The sequence below is a fragment of the Toxotes jaculatrix genome, chromosome 10 (genome assembly GCF_017976425.1).
Source record: "Toxotes jaculatrix isolate fToxJac2 chromosome 10, fToxJac2.pri, whole genome shotgun sequence".
Classification (NCBI taxonomy): Eukaryota; Metazoa; Chordata; class Actinopteri; family Toxotidae; genus Toxotes; species Toxotes jaculatrix.
Genome location: NC_054403.1, coordinates 2,043,024 through 2,068,603, shown reverse-complemented (window position 1 = coordinate 2,068,603; position 25,580 = coordinate 2,043,024). Strand labels below are relative to the sequence as shown.

At 42.1% G+C, this 25,580-nt stretch overlaps 1 protein-coding gene and 1 non-coding gene across 2 annotated transcripts; one reads left to right on the top strand and one right to left on the bottom strand.

Moving 5' to 3' along the window:
- The first annotated feature begins 1,694 nt into the window (after window positions 1-1,694).
- Window positions 1,695-1,766, top strand: trnae-uuc. The gene has a single exon. It is a non-coding gene; the product is annotated as a tRNA-Glu (tRNA).
- A 12,671-nt stretch (window positions 1,767-14,437) lies between these two features.
- On the bottom strand, window positions 14,438-24,623 carry LOC121188715 (NACHT, LRR and PYD domains-containing protein 1b allele 2-like). Its single transcript, XM_041048577.1, has 10 exons — window positions 24,602-24,623; window positions 19,948-19,988; window positions 19,310-19,386; window positions 18,824-18,879; window positions 18,041-18,255; window positions 16,935-17,206; window positions 16,450-16,563; window positions 16,207-16,348; window positions 14,835-15,193; window positions 14,438-14,510 (listed from the first exon to the last, which is right to left on the bottom strand). The coding sequence occupies exons 5-9, from the start codon at window positions 18,195-18,197 to the stop codon at window positions 14,859-14,861; spliced, it is 1,020 nt and encodes a 339-aa protein (XP_040904511.1). The 5' UTR covers window positions 18,198-18,255; window positions 18,824-18,879; window positions 19,310-19,386; window positions 19,948-19,988; window positions 24,602-24,623; the 3' UTR covers window positions 14,438-14,510; window positions 14,835-14,858.
- Window positions 24,624-25,580: the final 957 nt, after the last annotated feature.

The following is a 25,580-nucleotide window of genomic DNA, read 5'->3' as shown; positions in this document are numbered from 1 at the left end:
AGGAGCTTGGAGTGCGGCCGCTGCTCCTCCACATTGAGAGGGGCCAGTTGAGGTGGCTCGGGCATCTATTCAGGATGCCCCCTGGACTCCCTAGGGAGGTGTTCCGGGCATGTCTCGCCGGGAGGAGGCCCCGGGGAAGACCTAGGACACGCTGGAGGGACTATGTCTCTCGGCTGGCCTGGGAACGCCTCGGGGTTCCCCCGGAAGAGCTGGAGGAAGTGGCCAGGGAGAGGGAAGTCTGGGCGTCCCTGCTCAGACTGCTGCCCCCGCGACCCGGCCCCGGATAAGCGGCAGATAATGATGATGATTCAATTGACTGATGATGATGATGATCCCTCCTAGGAAAATGACTCTCTGCATTTTACCCACACCAAGTGAACGAAACACACACACAAGCATGCACATGCACTAGAGACGCTGGGGCAGGGGGCCTAGTGAGGCGGAGGGTCGTGGGTTCGATGCTCTGATCTCAGGTCAGTCCAAAGCCCAAAGTCGCACTCGCTGCTCCACGGCTGCGCCAATGAAAGGAGACTGAGACAGTGTGTGACAAAGTAATTCTGAGGCTCTTCAATTCCGACACTGAAGAAGACGACTATAGTGGAGGAGTGAGAGGAAGATAGCATCAATGACTTTTCTGAATTTTCTGGTATTTTTTATTTTTTTAACCAGCCATGTTACTGCCATGTTACTGTCGTGTTACAGGCACTGTTCAGAAAAAAAGCATTTAATTAATTAAAAGTAAAAAAAAAATCTTTCGGTGTACCAGCTTTCTGTGTAAATATCTCATGTTACAACGTAGGCACCTGCGGCTTATAGACAAGTGCTTTTTTCTTTTTCTCCAACTCCTTCCTTCAAACTTTCATTTTCTTTTACAGTCAAAAAAAAAGAAAAACAAATTCACCTTACTATGTATATGGGTTTAGAGCATCTTAGTACATAAGTCCCACAGTATTTAGCTCAGAAATTCAACCATTTAAAACATTTCTAAATGTAATAATTCTGTCAGTTGAGACCAAATTTGCACAACTTCCATGACAGAGGTAAAAGGCTTTATTCCATCCCAACATGTTCTTCCCACAGTTCATATGTCAGTATAATGACACAAAATACCAATCAAAAGTAAAATGTTATTTTTTTGGATGATTTTTTATTCTTTTCTGACCTAATTTTAGTTTATCTAAATAATTTTTTGTTTGATAAATTTCCCATTTTCCTTTAAATTAATGTTTAAAATTATAACGTACATTAATTAACTGATGAATAACCCTAACCCAAACGTGCATTAGAAGGTGTGCTATATGAGAGCATGTCACACTGACTCCAGCCACTAGAGGTCAGGAGTGCACAGTTTTAAAGTGCTCTGATTATGTCAGTTTCTGAGTCTCACAGTCTGAATTAATGTGAGTGATTTACAACCCAAACTTTCACATCTCCTGAGCTCTGGAGCCTGAAACCAGTGGAGCACACATTCATTTAGCTGTCAGATGAATAAACAATGCAACATGTATGAATATTACAATGAACATTTCAATATGAAGAGTAGGAAGAAGAAGTTTGGATGGAACATTGTCAGAGTTTGTGTTAGGGTGGGGTAGACCCTCCTAAAGACCTATTATATCATAAAGTGTTCAGCAGAGGTGAACATGTTACAGTACAACTCAATTCATTCATTCATCAGTAGAAGTAGTAGTAGCTCCCATATGGTCTAGCGGTTAGGATTCCTGGTTTTCACCCAGGCGCCCCGGGTTCAACTCCCGGTATGGGAACTTGCTGTTTTATAGGAAGGTGGTCGAGGACTTCGTTGACTGGTGTGAACTCAATCACCTTCACATCAATGCCAACAAGATGAAGGAGATGGTGATTGACTTCTGAAAAAAGGCTCCTCAGACTCCACCAGTGAACATCCAAGGACTTAACATAGAGACGGTGAATGTGTACAGGTACTTTGGTGTTCACGTCAACAATAAACTGGACTGGTCAGACAACATAGGTGTCCTATACAAGAAGGGCCAGAGTCGCCTCCACCTCCTGAGGAGACTGAGGTCTTTTGGAGTGTGTAGGACACTACTAAGGACTTTTTATGACACTGTAGTGGCATCAGCACCTTTCTATGCAGTGGTCTGCTGGCGTGGAGGAATAAGACAAGAGGAAGCTGGACAAACTGGTAAAGAGGGCTAGCTCTGTCCTGGGCTGCCCCCTGGACTCAGTGGACTCTGTGGGAGAGAGGAGGATGTTGGCCAAGCTGGCAAGCATCCGGAGCAATCCCTCTCACCCCCTGTATGAGACAGTGGGGACGTTGGGGAGCTCCTTCAGACATAGACTGCTGCACCCTCAGTGCAAAAAAGAACGCTACCGGAGGTCCTTTGTCCCGACAGTAGTCAGACTGTATAACAACAGTGTCACATAGGACTGCTCACTGCTGCTGTTTCTTTTCTCACATGCTCCCTCTCTTGTGCAATAGTAACAGTTTTTTTTTCTCTTGTGCAATAAATATTAACAGTATTTTGGTGTAATAATAACAGTATTTTAAACAGTACAGTTTTTTCTTTCTGTGCAATAGTAATACTCCTATTGGAATTGTTAGTATTTCTTTTTCATGATATTCATGATGTAGGACATAATTCCATCTTTTTCCGCTGTGCATTTCATTTTATGGTTATTCTGTATATTCCATATTTAATTTTAGCTTATTTGTTACTTTATATCTTTTTTTCTAGTTGCTTGTGGTCATTCTGTATATTCTAATTTTCTAAACTTATTTGTTACTTATTGTATAATTTTCTAGTTTCTTGTGAAATGTGGTGTCATTTATGTTTATGCTGCTGTAACAACTAAATTTCCATCCAGGGATCAATAAAGTATTATCTTATCTTATCTCTTTATTTGTAGCAGCTTTAATAATACTTTGGTAGTTGTGTCAGAAACAGCAGTGCTAAATATTTAACAGGATCTATAAAACATATTAATAATCTAAATAAATCATCTTAATTAAATACCTTAAAAACCTGCAACAGTTATAGAGTTTGAATTTTTAACAGTAGCAGCTGCTGTGTCAGATGTGATCCAATTCTTAACACCTCATAGATGGAGAAGTAGTTTTACTTAATGTGATTTTTAAAGTTAATTTCATTTGATTAAATCCTTTTATCAGCCAAAATAATGTTTTTTTTTCTAAAATGTAAAATATATTAACAGTCTTACAGAGGTGGTATTTTCTGGCTTCTTTTTCTACATTGAGTCCATATTTTTATCTCTTTCTGTGGTGAACTTGTCATAATGACTGTGTAGAAGAAGCAAAGAGCTGTAAGAGGCTCTGTAGACATTGTTCCATTGAAATCCTTTTTCTGCTGTAGTGAACACATCACTGACTTCAGAAGATGTGAAAAGTATTGTCTAAACATACAGTCTCATAATGTTTGTAAGTAATATCAGAATGATTTGGTTCTGTTTAAATAACTTTTAAGTTTAAGTCATACTTTATTGATCCCTCTCGGGGAAATGACTCTCTGCATTTTACCCACACAAAGTGAACGAAACACACACACAAGACCACAAAAGACGCTGTGGCAGGGGGCTTCCCTAGGAGGAGCCCGGGGAGCTGGGGTAGATCGGTGCCTTGCTCAGGGGCACCACAGCCATGGTCGCAGAGGAGGGGGGTGGGGCGTCTCCTTCACCACCACCCATATCCATTGTGCGTATCCCTTGTGCTTGGTCGAGGAATCGAACCGGCTGCTGGTAGGAAAGCGTCAAGATGGAAGAGCAGAACACAAAAACACTTTCACTGAAAGTAAAGATGATTTTTTACAGAATATTAAGGTTTTTCCAACATCAAATGACATTTTACATCACAAAACAAAAGATTTACAACTGCCAGTTCAGTGAAATGTCTAACTGCATGCAATTCCTGGGTTTTATACTTCTGCTAATAGAGTCTCATCACTGTGGGAAAAAACAAGTCCTCCTCATTACGTTCCCTCATTAGTGAGAAAGTTCTCATTCATTTCACACAGTGCATCCACTCATGTCTCACACTGAACACTAAGTTGAAAGCTCCTGACCTCTCAGTGTCTTGATTTCTAATGAATGTCCAAATCACAGTGTTTCTTTCCTCCAGATGTCAGTGTGAAAAGTTCCTGTCATGTTTGACTAGAAAAGCTTTGAAACAAGTTTCATTTGTGAAGAGGAGCAATGAGGAGTTCAGGCTTCCTGTGTTGCTATATTTGATTGTGTGTGAGAATTTAGTAGTTGAAGTCTAACCTGTGTTTAAACAGGCTGCATAAAGTTGTTTTGGACTCCATAACCAGCTGAACCAGCAGGTTTTAATGTCATGAGGCAGCTCTGCTGCCTTTGGGGTTTGTTATATGCTGTTCCTTTTTCTGTTTTTGTTTGTCTGGCTGAGTGTATGTTGGTGTGGGTGTGGGTTGGTGGTTTCCTGGCCGGCTCCTCCCTGCTCCCTCCTCCTCATCAGGATGATTCCAACCACCTGTGCTCAATCGGGTGGCTATCTACCTCCCTCCTGGAGTATAAGAGGCCCGGCTTTCCAGTCGACCCTCGTCAGATCGTACCGTCGTCTACCTGGTAACTAGATCTCTGTGCCCTGTGATTTTTTTGCCCTTACCTTTGTCTCCCTTCTAACCGCTCTCCTCTCGCTCCCTGCAGACTCTGCCAGTTTACCCCTCTCCGTGCTTCCTCCACACTGCCTCAGCCTACACCTCCAAGTTCCCCGGGAAATCCCGCCGCCTTTAGTTTCCTTTGTTATTTATTGTTTGAACTCTGTGAATAAACTGTTTATCATGTTCGAAGTTTGCCTTCACTCTGCTTTTGGGTCCAGGCCCTGACTAACAGACTCTGATCATGACATTTAATGACAGAAAATCTACTAATTGTTGGTGTAAAACTGATTTGGAACAATGTGAACAGTCAGGCAGGGAAGGATTTCACTGTTACTGACAAAGAAAAAAGAATTCTTGAAGTCCAACAGAACACTTGTGTGGGTATGAAAAAAAAAACCACACTAACCTTTTCACAGCTAATGCAGCATCTGATTTTCCTGAAGAAGCAGCAGCAGAAAATGTTTGGTTTGCACTGGTAGTAACATCACACACTTCTTATAAAGATTGAAAATGATCAGTATGTCAAAGAACAAACTATAAACGCAAACCATGATGCCTGGTAGACAGCAACCAGTAGAGCAACCATAAGAAGTGATCTGGACTTTCCTGTAGTTTCCTCTTGTCCTTGTAACAGCAGTAGCTCCTCCCTTCCTTGTCAATAATTGTGCAGAAATATCTGAGTGCTTCTTTCTTCCTAAATCATGAGCAAGTCCTGTCCAGTCCAACTGTTTCTGCTCCTGTTTGACTTCTGAACTTGTCTCTGGCTGTGTGTCCACTTACTGCAGCCTCTGACATCAGACTGTAGAATGTTGATACATCAAAGGCATCAAAGGACACACATGCTGGTACTTATGTCTCTGTGAGGACACTTGCTGACATAATGCATTCCCTAGCCCTTACCCTAACTCTAACCAAAACCCAATTCTAACCCTGAAACCAAGTCTTAACCCTCAAACAGCAACATGAACACAGATGGAAACACTGCAGAGCTGCTTTGGATGGTTTAACAGGCAGAGATCATCAAAAAATTGAATGACCTGATACCTTCATCTGTATCTGTATCACAAACTTAACCACAAACAAATGCACTTGCATGTCAACTCACACACCAGATAAAAAAACAAGTCATGTTTTACCTGCATTTTTAGGATCCAGAGAAAAAGATCCAGGACAAAGGAGATCAGGAGACAGAAGCCCCAAAAAAGTAGGAGAAAGAAAAATACAGTTAAAACACAAACTTATAAATAGATATAGAATCAAACAAAGTATTGTGTCCCAGAATATGATGATATAGTTTCATATTTAACTTCCTACTCCATCTTTCAGATTACAGGTGTAACTGTCATCTCAAGGTGTGTTTTGGTATTTTAACTGTCAAAGGTGCAACAGTATTAAAAAGTTCTCTGAGCTTATATTAAAATGAGGTGAAAACTTCATGTACTGTATAAAAGATTAGGAAGTAATACTCCTCATCAGGGCTGATTATTTTAGTACTGATGGTACAAGAATGAGCTCAGATCCAGAAGTGATCAGAGATAAAAGCCTAGAAAGCAGATGAACTTTCTGCATGGATTCCTCTCCCAACAGAGAGTTACTGTAAAATCAACTTTCAGCTGCAAACTAGAAATCTATCAAATGATCAGGGTTTCTGCTTCAGTCCAGCCAATCCTGCTGCTGAAAACTCATCTGCCTAAGTGTCCTTTATTATGGACAACTGAGCCGATGTGTCCTGTAGAAACAGAGGCTGACAGGATCTGATCCATGCCAGGCTGAGGAAGTGTGTGTGTGCAGCATGAGAGAGGCTGGTCTGAGGTCAGGCCTGAGATGAGGTGAAGAGAGCTTGGTCATATTAGCAGATGGAGTCTGAGCAGCTTCATGCTTCATACAGAGAAGAGACCAACATCCAGCAGAGAGAACACTTCACACAGAAAACACTGTCTGCTCAGAGTAGAAGAGACAGAAAGCCACAGAAAAATAAAAAGAGAGATGAAAGAGCACATTATTCACCTAAACCCAGAGAAACTCACAACTGCTGAACAAAAACTCCTCTGAAACCTGGAATGTGTGAAGCACAGAAAGAGCAGAGAGATGAAGAACCCACTGAAACCACTCTCTGATTTCTTTTCATATTTCTCCTCACACATGATACATCTACCTGCATGGTGAAGGTGTGTAAGTGTGAGGCTGTTTGAGGATGCAGGGGGTCTGTCTCTATCTGATCTGCATGAAAAAGCAAAAACATATCTGAATTTTAAATTCTGTAATGGAAGGAAGCAGGAAAATGTGCAAAGGAAGTGATGTAAGTGACATGTTTTAACTGAGAAGGACAAAAATCAATGTCAAAGGCTTCAATCTAATGTGTAAACTGTGCAACAAACTGAACATCCAGTGCAGACATTTCATTTAGGTTCATTCAGAGATTCTGTGAAGGTGAGAGGACATGTTATGGACTGACAGGAGACAGAAAGACACTTTCCAGTCATTTCTACCAGCAGTCAGCAGACAAACACTCATGAGAGCACCTTTATACCTCACTCTGACAAAAGAGACACAGCCCAGTTCAGCCTCTGCACAGCTCTGCTGTGACTTTAAGAGGAAACAGAAATGATTCATATTAACAGCTGACAATCATATCACTAATAAAACATTCAATTCAACAGCTAATTAAAAAGCTAACAGGAGAACACTGTTTCTTTTACAGGCTGTTGGTATAAGATTTGAAGGAGAACAATGATTGAGACCTTAAGTGAGATTAGTTTCATCGTGAGCTCATTATCAAGTCTATCAAGGATGAAGCAGCGTTTTGTATTTTTAGCTAAGAAGTTTTTGGCCACAATCCCAGTTGTCATTTAAAGCACAGACTCATCACTCTGCCTCCACAAAGGCTCTAACCTAGTCACACACTGCTTCACAGTCAAAGAGAGAGAAACAAATAAATAAAACAATAAGAACAGCAGATAAAATACGAGAGGAGCAGATATAGAACACAAGTGTAAACAGAAAATACTACGTTACCTAAAAACCTGTCTGAACAGATGGATTTGTATCTGCTTTGTGAAAGAGTCCACAGAGTCCACACACCTCAGACTTACTGGGAGATTATTCCAAAGTTTAGAATAGAATAGATCTTTATTGTCATTGTCACAGGTACAACAAAATTTAAAGTGCTCTCCAGTCAGTGCATAAAAAAGAATAAATAAATAAAACGTATAGTAACATTAGCAGCATACATAACAGACATACACACACAGTCATACACACCAAATCATTGCCTAAAAACAGAGTATTGCATATTATTTAAAACTGAAGGTTTAAAAACTGTGTTTGAGTCTGTTTGTCCTTGCATTTATTGACCTGTACCTTCTGCCTTAAGGCAATAGTTCAAACAGGAAGTGACCGGGATGGTAGGTGTCCTTTATAATGTTCTGTGCTTTTTTCAAACAGCGAGAACTGTGTAGTTCTTCCAGTGTGGGGAGAGGGCAGCCGACTATCTTTTGGGCAGTGTTGATGACCCTCTGGAGTGCTTTCCTCTGAGCCGCTGTGCAGCTGGTGTACCATACACACATGCAGTATGTTAGTATGCTCTCAATGGAGGCACGATAAAAGGACACCAGCAGTCTTTGTGTGATGTTATTCCTCCTGAGTATCCTCAGGAAGTACAGTCTCTGCTGGGCCTTTTTCAGCAGCTCAGAGGTGTTCATGCTCCAGGATAGACTCTCCTCTATGTGGACACCCAGGAAGCGGAAGTCTGCCACCCTCTCCACACAGTCCCCACTGATGATTAGAGGTGGGATCTCTGTTTTCTTTCTCCTGAAGTCTATGATGAGCTCTTTGGTCTTTGAGGTATTTAGGAGCAGGTTGTTGTTTGCATGTCTTTGCTATAAAAACCATGTGGACCTGCTTATTGGTCTGGTATCACAGGAAGTTTCCTTAACAGGGAAGTTGAGTAATTAGTTCATTGCACATCAGCATCAGCATCAGCATCAGCTCGTCCCTTCGCCTCAGACGATCTGTGCTGCTGCTTCTCTGCTGCGGGCTCGTTTGGTGAGACAACGTTTTACTCTGATCCTTGTTAACGTAGACAGTTAAATCCTGTTGTTACTGTTCAGACACTGAAAAACACCTGATGTGATATGTGGTCATTTTATTGGCTGTGGTTTGGTTCAGCAGAACGACACTCGTGAAACTTTAGCTCGGCGTCTGTGGAAACATTCTCCGTCGATGTGAAATGTGATGTTTCACTGTGCAGCTCTGCACATGATGTCCGTCACAAACTCACAACTCAGAGACGAGCGGCTGCACAGGAGAAGTTCCTGATGTCAGTGTTTGGTAAAATCCACTGAATGGTTGTGTTTGTAAATCCAGGTGATGACTTTGGTCCAGTGTGTGAACATGGTGACAGCCAGCGTGCTGCTGAGCCTCTTCTTTCTGTCAGGTGAGCTGAATATTATGGTCTGTTTCTCTCTCTGTGACAGCACTGACTGTGGGTGTATGTGGCCTCAGACATCACCTGTTGGGGGGTGAAGGGCGGTTATTATTAATCATTAAGAAAAATGAAAAAAGACCATGATGCAACACTCTGCTGCTGAAGTCTGCTCAGTTTACTTTCACCTCATGGAGCATTTTCCATGTTACATTAATCACATGATGTTAATCATGAATCTGGTTTTACAGGAGCTTTGGCTGATTGTTCTCTGGAGCCAGACCTCTTCATTACTGCACCACAGGAGATGGAAGCACTGAGAGGATCTTGTTTGCAAATCCCATGTACCTTTAGTGCTAATCCTGAAAAAGGCTTTAACAGTAGCAGAGCTTCCTCTGGAGTGTGGATTAAAAATGACTACAGATTTCAGTTGAATCCAAACAATGTGATATTCAATGGTACTGGGTCAGTGAACAAATATGCAGCAAGCATCACTGGAAACCCGAGTCAGAAAAACTGCACCACTCTGTTTTCCAGTTTAACCACAGCTGACACAGTTACTTCTTTTTTTTATTTTTATTCGTTTGTTTTTAATGTTGTTGTCAGAGCTTTGGCTTTGACATGAGACTGGGACTCCATGGGGGGGGCACCACCACCAGCCTGGACTGTTGATACAAGGCAGCGGTTCAGAGCCTGTGTTGGACGTGTTGTTCCTTCTTTGCTCACCACAGCTGTGAGACACATTTTATCCTCATTCTGACGTTTGGTGTGAACATAAAGTGAAGCGCCAGGCCTGTATCTGCACTGGCTGACTGATCACTGCATGAATAAGCAGGTGCTCAGGTGTTCCTAATAAAGTGCTCAGTGAGTGTTTTCCTTATCCCATCCAGAGACTTTTAAACAGTGAGGTCTCAGGTTTGAATGTTTTTTCTGAAATGTTGAGTTTGTTTCTCAGATGTTGAGCTGACACAAACCGGATTGTTTGTTTTCTTTGGTGTAAAATGAGTGTTTGTTGTTTCACCACAGATTCTGCTCCAAGCCCCAGGATTCACATCTTAGGTGATGTGAAGGAGAAGGAGTCTGTGGGTATAACCTGCTCAGCTGTCTCTCCCTGTCCACAGTCCCCTCCCACACTCACCTGGGCTGTCCCACATGAGTCTCAGAACAAACTGGAGCAAAACATAGATGAAACCTTTACAGTTAAAATCCAGGAGAACATCACTCTGTCAGACAAACATGATGGACGCAGCATCTCCTGCTCTGCCAAATATCCTGTGAATGAAGGGACAGCTGTCTCACCAGCAGAGGGCAAAGTGACTCTCAGTGTCTCATGTAAGAAACCCTTCAGCACCTGAAGATTCATGAGCTGTCAGCTGGTTTCCATGCAGGGCCTGATGCTCCTCCTCTCTCCTCTGTCTTTTTACATTTTGCCCAGATGCCCCCAAGGACACCTCAGCATCCATCAGTCCACCAGGTGGGGTGTCAGCAGGTACCCAGGTGAACCTGACCTGCTCCAGCAGAGCCAATCCTCCCATCAGCCACTTCACCTGGTTCAAGCAGATCACAGGTGGATCCATCAATGTATCTGAAGGAGACGTTTACGGTTTCAACGCCACAGATGAAGGAGTTTATTTCTGCGTGGCCACCAAAGCCCTCGATGATCAGATGTCACCAACGATCTGTCTGAATCTGAACGGTAAATATTGAACTGGACTGTGTGAGACCGTTACCACAGAGTGTGACCTCTGACCTTCCATAAGGAGAGATCAAGTCACATTATTTGAGCAGTTAGTATGATGTTACATCTCAGAGGAGCATCAGAACAAAGCAGAAATCTGATTTATTTATTTATTTTCACATCTATTTGTTCATTTATTTCTGTTTTTAAAATTTTAAAAGAATAAAATCTTTACTGTAACAGATACCTTATTTGACGAAAAATGAGAAAACATTTATGACAGGCAACTTCCCACTAGTAAACCAAGATTAACTGGAACTCAGTGCTGATTCTTGGACAAATGTTTCATCAGAATTACCTACACTTTCAACCAAACTACTATCCTCTGTTACCTCACTTGCCTGACTTGAATGTGCCTGGAATACAGTATTTTTAAAATCTTCAATGCAGTGAGGATTGTGCTTCCTACTTTTATGTGAGGCAAAAGTTGAATATATATTCGTACTGTAGTCACAATCTTTAAAAACACAATTAACAGTCTCATGCTTTCTCAGATGAGTCCCAAGGTGTTCAAAATATTGCCTCTCTGTGTTAAAACTACATGAATTACATACAAGACACGAAAATGAAACTATCTGCCCTGACTGTTGAGTCTCTGTATGATTTCTAGACAAATGTGCATGAAGTGCCCCCCAGTTTTTAAATAAACAAGGACAATCTGAGTACAAGCAGGGTAGTGACCAGCCTTGACTAGTGTGTGGATGCTTCAACCTGTAATGTTTTATGAGCTCTAAACGTTTTGATGACCTAAAATTGCATTTCTTGCATGACCATCTCATATCACAAGGGGCCTACTCTTTCTCCCTGATGAACTTCTTCTCCTGACTAGACCTCAACTCCAACTGTCCACTGGCTCCTCCAAAGGGCACCCTGAAAATGAAGAGACACAATTTGTGTTATTAAAACAATAGTCTAAAACATTTCAATATTATGTTATGATGGATGAATAAGGGAAAATAACAAAACATTATATGATGCATACATTTTTTCCTACCTGCCTAAATGATAAGAATAATGTTCTGTTCTGCTTTGCTTTCTGTTAATAGATAGAAAAATATTTTAATAACTTTTTTAAATTAGGAGTTAGGGACATATATATGAATTTGGGGGAATTTCCTGGAAATTGGGGGGCAATTAAACTGCATCATGAACAAACATAAATGAATTTTTGTTTTGCCGTGCTAACTAGCTTCTGGTCAAAAAAAAAAAAAGAAAGGAAAGGAAACATCCAGTAAAGTCTCTTTGTATTCGCAAGCTGGAGCTCTCAAAGACGTCTGGCGCTTCTGTCAATAAACGTGTGTTTTAAAAGCCTATTCTGGGGCATTTCTCTCAAACATTCATCAGTATCTCCCGCTCATTCATGCACAGCGTTAATTCACTAAGGTAACGTTACTTAAGTGTCGCCGCCAAGTTTTCACTCGTGTTTTACAGAGAATCATATTCTACTATGTTGACGTCACTTGATAAATGTTATACCGTTACGTTAGTGCCTTATTTAATATCCAAACTTTAGTTATTTTTATCGGTAAAAACTGCCGCCCTCCCACTTAGGTACAGACCAGCGCGGACTAATGTGGCGTTATGCTAACTTTAAATTAACTTGTGAACAGTAACATATCTTGCGCCAAACTATCAAAATACATGCGGACCTATATATTATCACAAATTTAAAACAGAACGGTAATAACTTACCTGTGGCTGTAGGCCTTAGTGCTACACCTTGCTCTGTGATCCTGTAACGTCCATGGGCAGAGCCAGTCCTGTTGCGCAACTGCGCATGCGTCGTGCATGCTTTTCAAAAAACTACACTTTCAGAGTAAAGTTTATGCAGTATTTCTAGGTTTATGTACATACAAATAATAAACATTTAAATATTATGAGGAAAACAAAAGTAAAACTTACTCTTTCCCCATAGTTCATGTATTACGGTAATACAATGTTTAATTTTATCTAAAAAACTCTAGTTCTGATTGAATCTTAAAAATACTTGGTAGAAATTATGACAGTTACTCTAATAGAATTTACTACACCAAAAAGTCACTTTTTTCGGTATGGGAGAGGAGGGGTTCATCATCATGGATCAACTTTACTGACTGCAAGTCTGAAGAGGAAGGAAAGATCCACCTTAACACAGCTCCTGACTCAGCTCACACGATCACACAGGAGAAATCTGAGAAAGAAACAGAACGAGGCAGCTGACCTCACGTCTTCTCCATGATTCAGAGCTGAATGCAGAAACTACTCATTTTTAAAAGAAAGAGTTAAGATCTAGGTGTTTCCCTCGGGGGAAGCCTGAGGGAAACATCTGGGATGGACTGAAACTCATCACACACGTTTGACACAACAGCTTCATAAACAGGTTGAAGCTTCAGTTTCTGCTGGTGACAGAACTCAGAACAGAAACACACACAAACTACAATTAGAGACGAAACAGCCTGAAAGCTCTGACCACAGCAGAGACACAGTCACTGTGTATAGCTGACATGATGAACATCAATCTGTGGTCATGTGACTGGTCACGTGTGAGGCTCACTGTGTGTGTGTGTGTGTGTGTGTGTGTGTGTCATCCTCACAGGACGCAGCAGAAGCTACATCAGCTCAGTGACTGAGTGATGAGCCTCAGGATGAAGAGGACGAAGCCACGTTCACTGTAAATGGTCCACTTACTGTCCTTCGCTCCATCATCGTCTCAGTCTTAGCTCCTACGCTGTTTTTTTCCTCCTCCAGTCCAAAGTGACCTCTGACCTCAGTGAATCATATTTCTGTGATGTTATTTTCTGTTAGTAAAAACATCTTGTGTAATAATTGAGCTCCTGCTGCTCTGATCCATGACGCCTGGTGTTTCCTTTGTTTCAGTGTCATTACTCTGCTTCACTGCTGTTTCCAGAGGACGAAGCTGAGATGTGTTCAACTGAACTTTCAGACTTTTGCTGCATTTTTATCACACAGCTGTGTAACTGTGGACGACTGCTGATATAATGAGACTTTTACATTTACACAACCAAAAGCTTTCACCTGTGAACCACACGACGAGCTCATATGATCCCATAAACCTCAGATCGTCTGATCTCTGGACTCACAGGAAATGAGCAGTAAGGACTGAACAGCCTGTATTTGATCAGGATGTTGGTGGCAGAGGTCACGTGATGTCGAGCAGCTCATCCTTCTTTCTTACTGAAGCAGCTGGGACACGTGCTTCACCACAGCTCTGCTAAACTTCACTCACTGCTTCATTTGGCTCTAAATTCTTTTTGCCCTGTTTTTTAGCTGTGAGAACATTTGGTGAGAAAAAATTTCACTTGTGTTCCGTCTTAGTTTCTCAAACCAAAACGCTGATGTTGTGATTACGACACTGACCAGCAGTGAACTCACAGCTAACAGCTCAAAGCAAAGAGAGCAGCTCAGACAGAGCTGCCTTCCACAGGCTAACGTCCTGACTGAAGCGTTAAACACTGTACAGTCAGTGTGACGCACAACAATCAGAATCATGAGACTTTATTTCTAAGACTAGACCCAAAGAACAGAACAGAACTCAGAGCAGAGACAAAAGGCAGTTCAACTATTTCATTTTGTTCTGAGAGTCAGGCTTTAGGCTCAGAGGGAGTTCAGGCAGACGGCTCAGGCTGCTGTGGTCTGAGGGAGGACGTGAGTCCATGTTCCCTCCACAGATGGTGAAGGACAGAGCCGGGGACCACGTCTCCAGAGACCAGCTGAGCAGATGTTTGAGCTGGAAATCCTGGGGCACAGGTAAGACAACAGACGTGAGTAAACCAAACCAACAGGTAAACGTTCGTCAACACAGGTAAGTCATGATGTCCCCACGCTCTGTCCTGTTCCTGAAACAGCAGGAACAAGAGGAGGAGGGAGACCCCGTCTACCCCTAACAGAGACTGGTTTTGCAGGTGCTTTGGCTTCTGATTCTGAGGAATCAAACCTTTTCATTACTGCTGCACAGGAGACAGAAGCACTGAGACTATCTGTAACTATGGAGCTGAATGAAGAGACATTCAGCTGCACCAGAGATGGAGAAAACTCTGTGAAATGTGAAATTCATTCTCACAGTCCACAGTTTGTGGCTTTAGCTTCATCTTAAGGTGAGCACTCTGGAAAGGCATGGATCCACCTCACAGAGGGCAGCGATCAGAACAGAGCTGGCTTCAGTCCCCTTTCTTCGCACTGTGTCGATCACGTATCGTGCTTTATCTGCTTTGCTTTTGGTTTGGGCTGACTGCATTTCCTCATCATTTACAACGCCACGCTCAAGAAGTTTGTCCAGAAGCTGGTCTAGAACAGGTTCAGACACTCTTTTAACAAACTGCCCGCGAACTAAGAGCAGCCTGTCCTCTGCTGGAAGGCTGTCCTCTGCTGGAAGACTGTCCTCTGCTGGGAGGCTCCTCTGTACAGTTATCCTCCTTGGACCTGGAAGAAAACCAGAGAAAGACTTTTGTTGATAATCACTTTCAAACAGATCTAATTACAAAAGTGCAAATGAAATGAACAGAATTGTTTTCTGTCTGCTGCAGCCTCTGCTCTGTACATCACCAGACACTATGGACAAGCCCCTCCACATGCTGTCAATCACACAGACACGTCCCTGTGATTGTGGTTCTACTGTTTGATTAAACTGTTGTTTGTGCATTGAAGCTGTTGGTTGAGGTGAAGCTGAATTTGAACTTTTAAAGGTTGATTATTTCCTCCATATTATTTATCTGAAAATTCTCACATGTAAGCAGCTGGAACTGTTAGATCTTTGGTATTTCTACAGGCAGCATTTCCTGTCACTCGACCGTTTCACTTCTGTTTGTAGCAGTTTAATCATCAGTAAAGCTTCATGTTTACTCAGACCTTTATATGTTTTGTATGCAAACATCTTAATTCATTAATTAATTAGTAAGTAACTAGAAGTAACTAGAAACTGTAGCTGTCAAAGAAATGTGAAGCAGTAAAAAGCAGAATATTTCCCTCTGACACTTAGTGAAGTTTGCTGCACCATAAGCACAAACACCTAAAATCTTAACTACAGTACTGGAGTAACTGTACTTAGTTACATTCCAGCACAGAGAACTATGACCACATCCAGATGTGCTCCACTGCATTTATGCCTGCATTTATACCTACATGTTCTTGATCAAAGTTACTTTCAGCTTCTCCTCATTCAGCTCTTCAGTGGAACGTTTTGACTCACAGGTCAGAGTTTTCAACCATCTCTTACTAATTTTAAACAGACTGGTCCTGGAGCTCCATGAACAATAAGATCCACTCACGCTGGTTACACAGTGGGCCGTAGAATAAGAGCAGGCTGACGCTGATCTCAGGCAGAACAAGTGTAAAGGCACTATGGATCAATCAGTAACTATGACATTACTCTACTGTCTTCTGTTCTTTTCTCTTCTATCAGGCAGAGTGATGCTGCAGGTAGATGAAGTATTTACCGGTAAGCTCAACTTCGTGCTTCCACACATCTGTACTTGTTTGGTCTCGGACTGTTACAGCTGCTTCTTCTATGTTTGTAGGCAGACGGATCTCAAATATTGGGTGGTAATTTGGTCCAAAATCCAGGTCAAAATCTTCTTTCTGAAAACCAGTAGCACCAGTGTCAGGATCTTTAGCGTATCCAAAGTAAACTTAAGGTAACCAGCAGCAGTTTATGAATCATGTTCATCTGAAATACTCACCTCAGGCTGTACTTTAAAGGCCACCGGACAGTGAACAGTGTAGCTTTGGTCTTTGATGAGTTTGCATTTGGGAGGTGCCTGGATGTACTCAGAATTTCGCTGTTTTGCACTCACCTTAAAAGACATGAGAACATTTTAGTTAGAAGGCAGATCAGCAGCAGAGCCCCACTGATCAGAGAAATCAGAGATTTTCTCTTTCATATGTTCTCCTGACTTCTGGTAGCAGTGAGGGAGATACTGGGCTGGATGAAGCCACACACCAGTGCACAGCTTTCCTGACAGTCCCTGTAATGTAATGTTTATCCAGTTCTTGTCAATCTTTGTTAAATCACAGAGGTTTTCTCGAGTTTCACCAATAAAATGATTTAAAAAAGGAAATTCCATCTTATCAGGTGAGTAACTGTTTTTTATTTGTTTCACAAGGTCTGATAGATACTGATGAGTTTGGACTGACAGTGAAGCTGTAACATTTCAAAAATCTTTACCTCCTCCAGAGGGACGTTGCTCGGCAGGAGAAACACATTGAGGTTCTGCCTCTGTGTTTGTGGGTTTGGTGGTCGGAGGAACAGCAAAACTTGGCCATTAATTGTTTTCATGTTGTTCCATAACCTCCCTAAAATGTCCCAGACTAGACCAAAGGAAGACAGATGAGGGACGCTGACAATCACGTGAGTGTCTGTGATCTCCAGCGGTTCGAGGATGGTCATTCCATCACCAGTGATGTGGACGACTGACAGCAGGCCTTCAGACAGCAGAGCTGTGAAAACAAAGCGGAGTTCAACATCCGTGTTACTGACAACAGCCTCAATACAGTAGCAGTGATCACTTTATTCTATATGTGGGACACTCAGTCTTGTCACTGAAGAATTAAACAGTTGCCCACAGTTAGTGGGTGGGCAGCCGGTGAGGGACTGGGCCCTTGCTGCTGCAGGTCAGACTGCTTTCAGTCAGCTGGGGTGAGGTTCAGAGGGGACAAACCTCTGAACGTGGGGGATCAGGCTACAAGAAATGACAACAAAGAAAAGATAATGGTTTTTAATATATTCAGGATCCTCAGAGGATAAATCCAGATGACCTGAGAGACCACCTGCTCTTTACTCTGTGAACCTGTATGCTAATTAGTACTGTATTAAAATGTTATTTCTTCAGTGTCAGTACAAACATATTGTTAATGAGAACAATAAGACTGACATCACATATCTGACTCTGTCGCCGTGAATTTTAAATATCATTTTATCAATAAAAAATGGGTTTGTTCCCTCACTATTTATCAAAGAAAACTTTCAAAATAATATGATGTTTTGTTTTGTTTATGTCGACGTTTCTGTGTGAAAATAAAAATGAAACTAACAAACTGAGCTTTGTAGAGCCACGTATAAACCGAGTGTGCCCCAGTGGGCTCTGATAAACCTCATCATGCTTGAGATCTTACTGACCTCACTGAGGCAGTTCTCTGACATACGTTACAGAGTGGCTGCTGGGACAGATGTCTGCAGTGACTGTGGCTGTAATGAACTCTGCAGCTGCAGGGGACACGAACGGGACTATAGGGTTTGATCACTGCTCTAACAAAGCACAATAATCTGCTCACCATCCTTAGTTTCACAGTGTGGGAGGTGGAGCTGACAGACAGCATCCTCAGGACACTGGATATCAAACAGTGGCCCTGCAGCTGTCCTGCCAGCTGATTGGAGGAGGCTCTCATCCCACTGGACAGTCTTGTAGAGAAGCTCCGCCTCCTGATCCATTACAAACACCAGTCCAGTTACAGTACACTGGAACTCACCTGGACCAGGACACCTGAACCTGTAGGACACAGAAGGCTGAATGACCATAACAAACCACTTAAACCCAGAAACTCAAAAACTGAGCTCGTCCCAAATCAGACTCCACTTCATGAGCCCTGAGAGCCCAGAGGAAAGAGGGGACAAACTGCAGGTTCAGTTCAGTACTCGACTGTGCACGCATGTGCAAATACATGGTCCAAACTGTCAAAAGACAAAACAGGGCTGTTAAAGCTGACTGACAGCTGGTAAAGCTGCACTGTCGTCATCAGAAACTGATGTCACTTCAGGTCACGGTTCAGAGGAAACTACTCGTTTCTCTAAAAACGTTTTCCTCGATCATTCTCTGTCTTCAGTGGGACGGACTGAGACACAAGGTAAACATGCAGGTGAGAAAAACGAAATAAGACGGACACACAGAGGAGTTTACAGCACATACACATGCACAAACACAATATCACTATATGACCCTGGGGTTGGCACCGTAGGAGAGAGAGGGAAAGGAGCCTGCAGAGACCACATCAGCTGACTGCTATGGCTCAACACAGTGAAGCTGTGGAGGAAGAAGGAGCTACTATCTTTATTATTACCTGTATGAGACTTTTGCAGATTCAGTTTGCAGTTCAGGAGTGAAGCTTGATGGAGGCTGGGATTCAGAAAGAAACATCATCATTTTACTGGAAATAACCAACTTCTGTTCAGTGAAGCAAACAAATACTCTTCCATAGTCCATACTTAACTGAAGCTCACTGTACAGATCAGAGGGACAATTAAGTCTGAGTGGACAAATAGTGTGACACAAGTATAAGGTGCCACTGTAATTATTTACAAAGGACATCTGTGTGCTTTGAAGCACAGCAGACTCTGCAGTCTGTGGATAAAGGCTGCTGAGGACTGAACTGGTACAGAGTCAGAATCCACACAACAGATGGTTTAGTTTCCTCATCCAAAGAGACACTTGATGCCTTTCTCTCCCCCCTGTACAGAGGGTGAAGTACTGAATGCTTGTTTTCCATTGCCTGCAGCGAGTCGAGCCCTTGAATCTGAGCATCAGGATACAACGATCTTTCTCTCACCTTCGTCAGCTTTGTGTTGTCAGACACATCCAGCTCTGAGTCTGCTGTGTTTGGTTCCTGTTTGAGATCAGAGTCGCCTGAAGGGACGAGATGTCAGAAATCTGAGTTTACTGTTACTGTCTTCATCGGATCTGAGTCAGATAACATGAGCAGCAGCTCAAAGTCTCCTGTCATCACTTTGACTGTGGTCAAACTGCGACCGGCAGACTGCAGATCTCTGTAATGATCAATTCCTCCTTTTTATTTAATAATTCAATTTTACCTCATGTTGTCACAGTAACTACCTTGGTTTATTTTCTTCTACTCAGCCTGCCGCTCTGTCCCTGTCTCCAGATATGTCTCACTTCCCCAGACCCAGGCATTTCTGAGATATATTCCAGACTTGACAATCCCCACCTGTCCACCAGATGTCCTCAGACTTTCCCACCAATCCTGCTCAACATCCACCTGTTTAGATTCCATATCATCCCCACCAGGACTCAAGTCAGGAGTGAGAATCTAGACTTAAGACTTTAAGGATCCAGATTCCCTTGAAGTAAACACAGCCTGTCTCCCAGAGCTCGAACCACGTGCTCATTGTACACTCAGATTTTACTGAGGACACACTGATGGAAAGGAGACACTGTTTCAGTACTCACATGCTTTGTCTCCGGAAGCTTTAATCTCCCTGTCGTCGACCCTGTGAGGATGGACACAACCACAACAATTACAAAGCGAGTGGAGAATCATCCGCTTTTGTTTGAGTTAGCTTCATTAAACCTAACAGTGATAATCCGAGATCAGTCTCACCCTGCTGATTATTAACTGATCCTGTATCTGACACCTCTCAGTCATGAATTTTTGAAGTTTGGTCCTCTGAGCTAAGCTTCATCATTTTTCACTGTATATTTTCCCAAGATAGATTATTCTAATTTTTTGCACTTTTCTCTGGCTGCAAAATCATTCACTATTTCTGTTTCATTGGTAGATATTTGTACTGTGTTGATTCGGAAGATTCTGAGTGAAACCTACTGAGCTTGTCTTTCATTGGGTTCTGTAGGTTTGTTGCACACTAGATGAAATTATTTTGTTCCATGTGCTGATCTAAAAATATTCATCTTAGTTCATGAGCTCAATACACATACAGTATTGTTCAAAATAGTCCTTAAATAGGGACCACCTGATTCACACCTGTTTTTTCACAAAATTGATGACCTCACTGATTGAATGCCACACTCCTATTTTTTTGAACACGCCCCTTTCAACTAATTGCCCAATGGCACAGCCTTAAGAGCGTGCATATCATGAATGCTGGGTCTTGTTTGTTTTCTGAGAATCTACTGCACCTACTGGTAACTTGTTTGCCATGTAGCAATAAAAAATATACTAAAAATCTGGATTATTCTGGTTAGTCACATTGTGCTGCTATTATCTTGAACAATACTGTATTCCATCCATGTCCATTAAACTGAAAAGCCAGAGTTAAGACAAAACTTAGCTGACTGACCTTTGATGTTCCTGATTACTAATATCTGACTGGCTGACTGTCCTCTGTGTCTCTGTCTTTCTGTCCAATCCTGAAGCCTGTCCCTGTTCTCCTCTCACAGCTTCAATGAGGAAAGCAGCCACTGAGAAGGTTGGAGGTTTACAGGAGACACTGGATCTTTGCTTTGATACGAACTATGTTTAGTACAATACTGATGAAAGCAGCATGGACTGACTCCAACCCTCTACTGACCTCAGAGTCTGCAGTCTACAGTCTGGACTCTTCACAAGATCAGACAGATCCTTCAGGTCTGAATCCTGCAGGTCATTTCCTGTCAGGTCCAGGTGTCTCAGATGGGAGGGGTTGGACTTAAGAGCTGAGACCACTTTTTTGTGCCTTGAGAGTGAAGAAGCGCACAGCGTTAGACGCACAGTATAGTTAGTTAGAGTTTGCCTTTACCTGCCATGGTCGTTGTCCGTATTCCTCTCTATGTGTTTGTTCCAGTTCATGATTCAGAGTATCAAGTCAATGACAGAACGTAAGTGTCTGTTGCTTGTTATAATGCTCACATGCTGTGGGTTTAATAAAAGTGTACAAGTTTAGCACAATGTGAGATATTCTGGCCGTGTTAGGGCGCCCTGATGGTAATTTCCAGGGCAAAATATTAAGTTGTTATTTCAGTCGGTATCCTAGTTATGTTAAGGAGGACTGGATAGTGGTTTATCACTACTAAATGTTACCGCCTTTATGTTATTCTAGATTAATGGCAATGCTGAATATTGAACTGTGACAATAAACATTGCTGGAAAAACAGAAGAATAAACATCTCCTTATATCTCCTCCTGTATCCAGATCGATACACCATCCTGTCTGCTGTCAAAAACAAGCCAGCCGTCCTCCATTACCTCACAAACATGCTGAGTTTGCTCTGAATATCTGAGTCACTTTGACTTTAGTCTCATCACTTTCTAGTCGTGTTGGAAGAAGAAAATACTGAATATATATTTGTTGATGTGAGTGTGGAAAAAACTTGGATGTGATTTAAAGAGTGAAGCTTTTTTCTTGTTAAATGAAGCTTTGAAATCTGTAGCTCAACATTGCTCTGCCACAGTCAGTGGACTAAACCACAGAAGAAGAAAACAGACTTTACCATGAAGATCCTCAGTGTGGATCAGTATAATATCAGTGTGATGTCTGCACTTTACTGTCAGCACAACTTTCACATCATATTCATCTCAGCACACAAGTAAACAATGGAGTCTGACCTCAGAGTCTCCAGTCCACAGTCTGGACTCTGCAGAAAACCACACAGATCCTTCACTCCTGAATCCTGCAGGTCCCTGTTTCCACTCAGGTCCAGGTGTCTCAGATGGGAGGGGTTGGACTTCAGAGCTGAGGCCAGAGAAGCACAGCTGATCTTTGACAACCTGCAGGAACTCAAACTGAATAAAGAATAAAAGATGTGAGTTTAGGAGACAAAGTTCCTGCTTGAAAGCGTTGAGTGTTTCATCATCTGTTCAGAGCTGAAGAAGGTTGACAATGTACAAGTTTGGAAAATGGAAACTCCAAACACCTGAACCAACAGGATGCAGCTTAAAAACAGTCAGATACTAAAAGTCAAACACAGCTCTCATTAACTTCAGTCACTATAAACATCACAGATCATAAAGCAAAGAGTGAAGAAACATTTCTTTCTGTCTTAATGTGGAATATTTGCTTTGTATGTGAAGAAATATAAAAGTCAACTGAAGGTGAAGATGAAATTGTTCCAAAGTAAAGAGTCAATTAGCAAGTGTTGGATTTTGAATCTTCATTCAATGACTTTGAAATATGAAGCTGAACAAGATGCTCAGTGTGGATCAGCATCAAATCTCTGAGCTCAAATCTCCTTCAAAAAGTCCCACATTCACACTCAGGTTTAACAGTTTGGAAGAAAGTTTTCAAAGTGTTCACTAAGGTTTCAAATGAAATAATAATAGTTTTGAGCCTTTGATGTTTTGAGTGTGACTGAAGTTTGTGTTGAGAGTTTGAGAAGCTGCAGACATTCAGCACATGTGCAGTGTGTTGAATGAGACATTTCATCACATTCCAGTCATGTGTCTTTGGTCCAAAGCAAGTTCAGCTTCATCCAACACTCTCTGCTCACACATTTGAATCTGCTGTTCCAGCATTGCATTCTGGGATTCCTGGCCCCACCTTCCTGGTGGCTGTCAGCGTCCCACAGTTTGTGTCCCTGTGACAAAGACACAGTGGGACGTTGACACCCAGTGGGCTCAGTGATTGGTCAGCTGTGTGGAGCTGAGAAAGGAGCCAGGGTTTGAACTTCTCTCTCTGCTCTGTTTTCATTGGTTCCACAAATATTTGTGTCCCTGTTCAGCTCAGCAGCTGAGTGTAGCTCTATGAATGTCTTCAGGAGACACTGTGTGAAAATGTCCTCTCCGTATTTAAACCATGGTCACGTGTCCTCTCTGTGACAGCAGGCTTTTCACTGTGCCTGTGAGTGAGGCCATTGGGAGCAGCTATGAACACTTGTACCTTCAGACCTGCTCACACGTGTTGTACAGATCAGTTCTTGTCAAACATCCTGATCTCAATGAGACTTTGTGAATAACACAAGCTCAACTCAGTCAAACTGCTGACACTGTCAATGTGGACTGTAAGAGTCAGAATCCAAATCATTTTCAAAGCTTTAAAAATCACTTTGAAAATCAGAGTCAGCACTTTCACAACTTCCTTTCAACCATTTCACACTTTGAATGTTAGAAATTCTGAAGGAGATTTGACCTAATAAATACTGAATAAAGCACAACTTTCACATCATATTCATCTCAGCACACAAGTAAACAATGGAGTCTGACCTCAGAGTCTCCAGTCCACAGTCTGGACTCTGCAGAAAACCACACAGATCCTTCACTCCTGAATCCTGCAGGTTGTTTTCACTCAGGTCCAGGTCTCTCAGATGGGAGGGGTTGGACTTCAGAGCTGAGGCCAGAGAAGCACAGCTGATCTCTGACAACCTGCAGTGACTCAAACTGAATAAAGAATAAAAGATGTGAGTTTAGGAGACAAAGTTCCTGCTTGAAAGCGTTGAGTGTTTCATCATCTGTTCAGAGCTGAAGAAGGTTGAGAATGTACAAGTTTGGAAAATGGAAACTCCAAACACCTGAACCAACAGGATGCAGCTTAAAAACAGTCAGATACTAAAAGTCAAACACAGCTCTCATTAATATTAATGACAACATGCTGCTGCTTCAATAAAGACATAGTGACTTCAGCTCTTAAACTCTTCCAGCTCCACCAGTGGCTCCATCTATACAAACTCATGTTGTTGACATTTGTTTCAGATTCTACTAAAGATCCTAAAGTTTTGACAGAGAACAAACATGTCAGGCTGAAGTTTGGAGGAAAGTCAACAAATGATTGAGACAAAATGGAAAAGATTTTCACTTCATGTAACGGTGACGACATTTAACAAACATGCTGAGTTTGCTCTGAATATCTGAGTCACTTTGACTTTAGTCTCATCACTTTCTAGTCGTGTTGGAAGAAGAAAATACTGAATATATATTTGTTGATGTGAGTGTGGAAAAAACTTGGATGTGATTTAAAGAGTGAAGCTTTTTTCTTGTTAAATGAAGCTTTGAAATCTGTAGCTCACATTGCTCTGCCACAGTCAGTGGACTAAACCACAGAAGAAGAAAACAGACTTTACCATGAAGATCCTCAGTGTGGATCAGTATAATATCAGTGTGATGTCTGCACTTTACTGTCAGCACAACTTTCACATCATATTCATCTCAGCACACAAGTAAACAATGGAGTCTGACCTCAGAGTCTCCAGTCCACAGTCTGGACTCTGCAGAAAACCACACAGATCCTTCACTCCTGAATCCTGCAGGTTGTTGTCACTCAGGTCCAGGTGTCTCAGATGGGAGGGGTTGGACTTCAGAGCTGAGGCCAGAGAAGCACAGCTGATCTTTGACAACCTGCAGGAACTCAAACTGAATAAAGAATAAAAGATGTGAGTTTAGGAGACAAAGTTCCTGCTTGAAAGCGTTGAGTGTTTCATCATCTGTTCAGAGCTGAAGAAGGTTGAGAATGTACAAGTTTGGAAAATGGAAACTCCAAACACCTGAACCAACAGGATGCAGCTTAAAAACAGTCAGATACTAAAAGTCAAACACAGCTCTCATTAATATTAACAGTGGTGGAATGTAACAAAGTATTTGTACTTCGTTACTGTACTTAAGTATTTTTTTACGTATTTGTACTTTACTTAAGTAAAAATAATAATGCATACTTTGTATTTTACTCCATTACATTTCGCAGCAATTATCTGTACTTTCTACTCCACTACTTTTCTACAATTTATGCCGTTACTCGTTACATGTTATGAACATCATTTCCTCAAAATCTTGCATGAAAAAAATTGCTGATTGCGTTGAGGCGTTGTTTGCCATTGCCAGCCTATCAGGTGGCTCTGTTACCTCCAATGATGGCAGAGCGCGCATCTGGTAGGAGCACGAGCTAGTGGGCTGGCCTGATTACGGCGAGAAGAAACGACACGTGACATCAACAGAACCCAGAGCCAACGTCGGCTGAGCGTGAGTCTGAGCCCTCCAGCTCAGAATCAGACAGCCGTCTTTGGCCGTATTTAGAAGGTGATATAGGCAGAGGCATAAATCAGTATATTTACATTCTTTGTCAAAATTTGTGGGCGCAGTACGTTAAGAGTGCGGCTTTGGACTTTGGACCGGCTTGAGATCCGAGGGTCGTGGGTTCGATCCCTCGACCAAGCGCAAAAAA

Coding starts and splice junctions, on each gene's coding strand:
- LOC121188715 (XM_041048577.1), bottom strand. CDS start 18,197: ATGGATCAGGAGGCGGAGCTTCTCTACAAGACTGTCCAGTGGGATGAG. Junction 16,564..16,934: donor GCAACGTCCCTCTGGAGGAG/GTAAAGATTTTT, acceptor ATGTCTTTTAAG/GTGAGTGCAAAACAGCGAAA. Junction 16,349..16,449: donor CCTTTAAAGTACAGCCTGAG/GTGAGTATTTCA, acceptor ACTGGTTTTCAG/AAAGAAGATTTTGACCTGGA.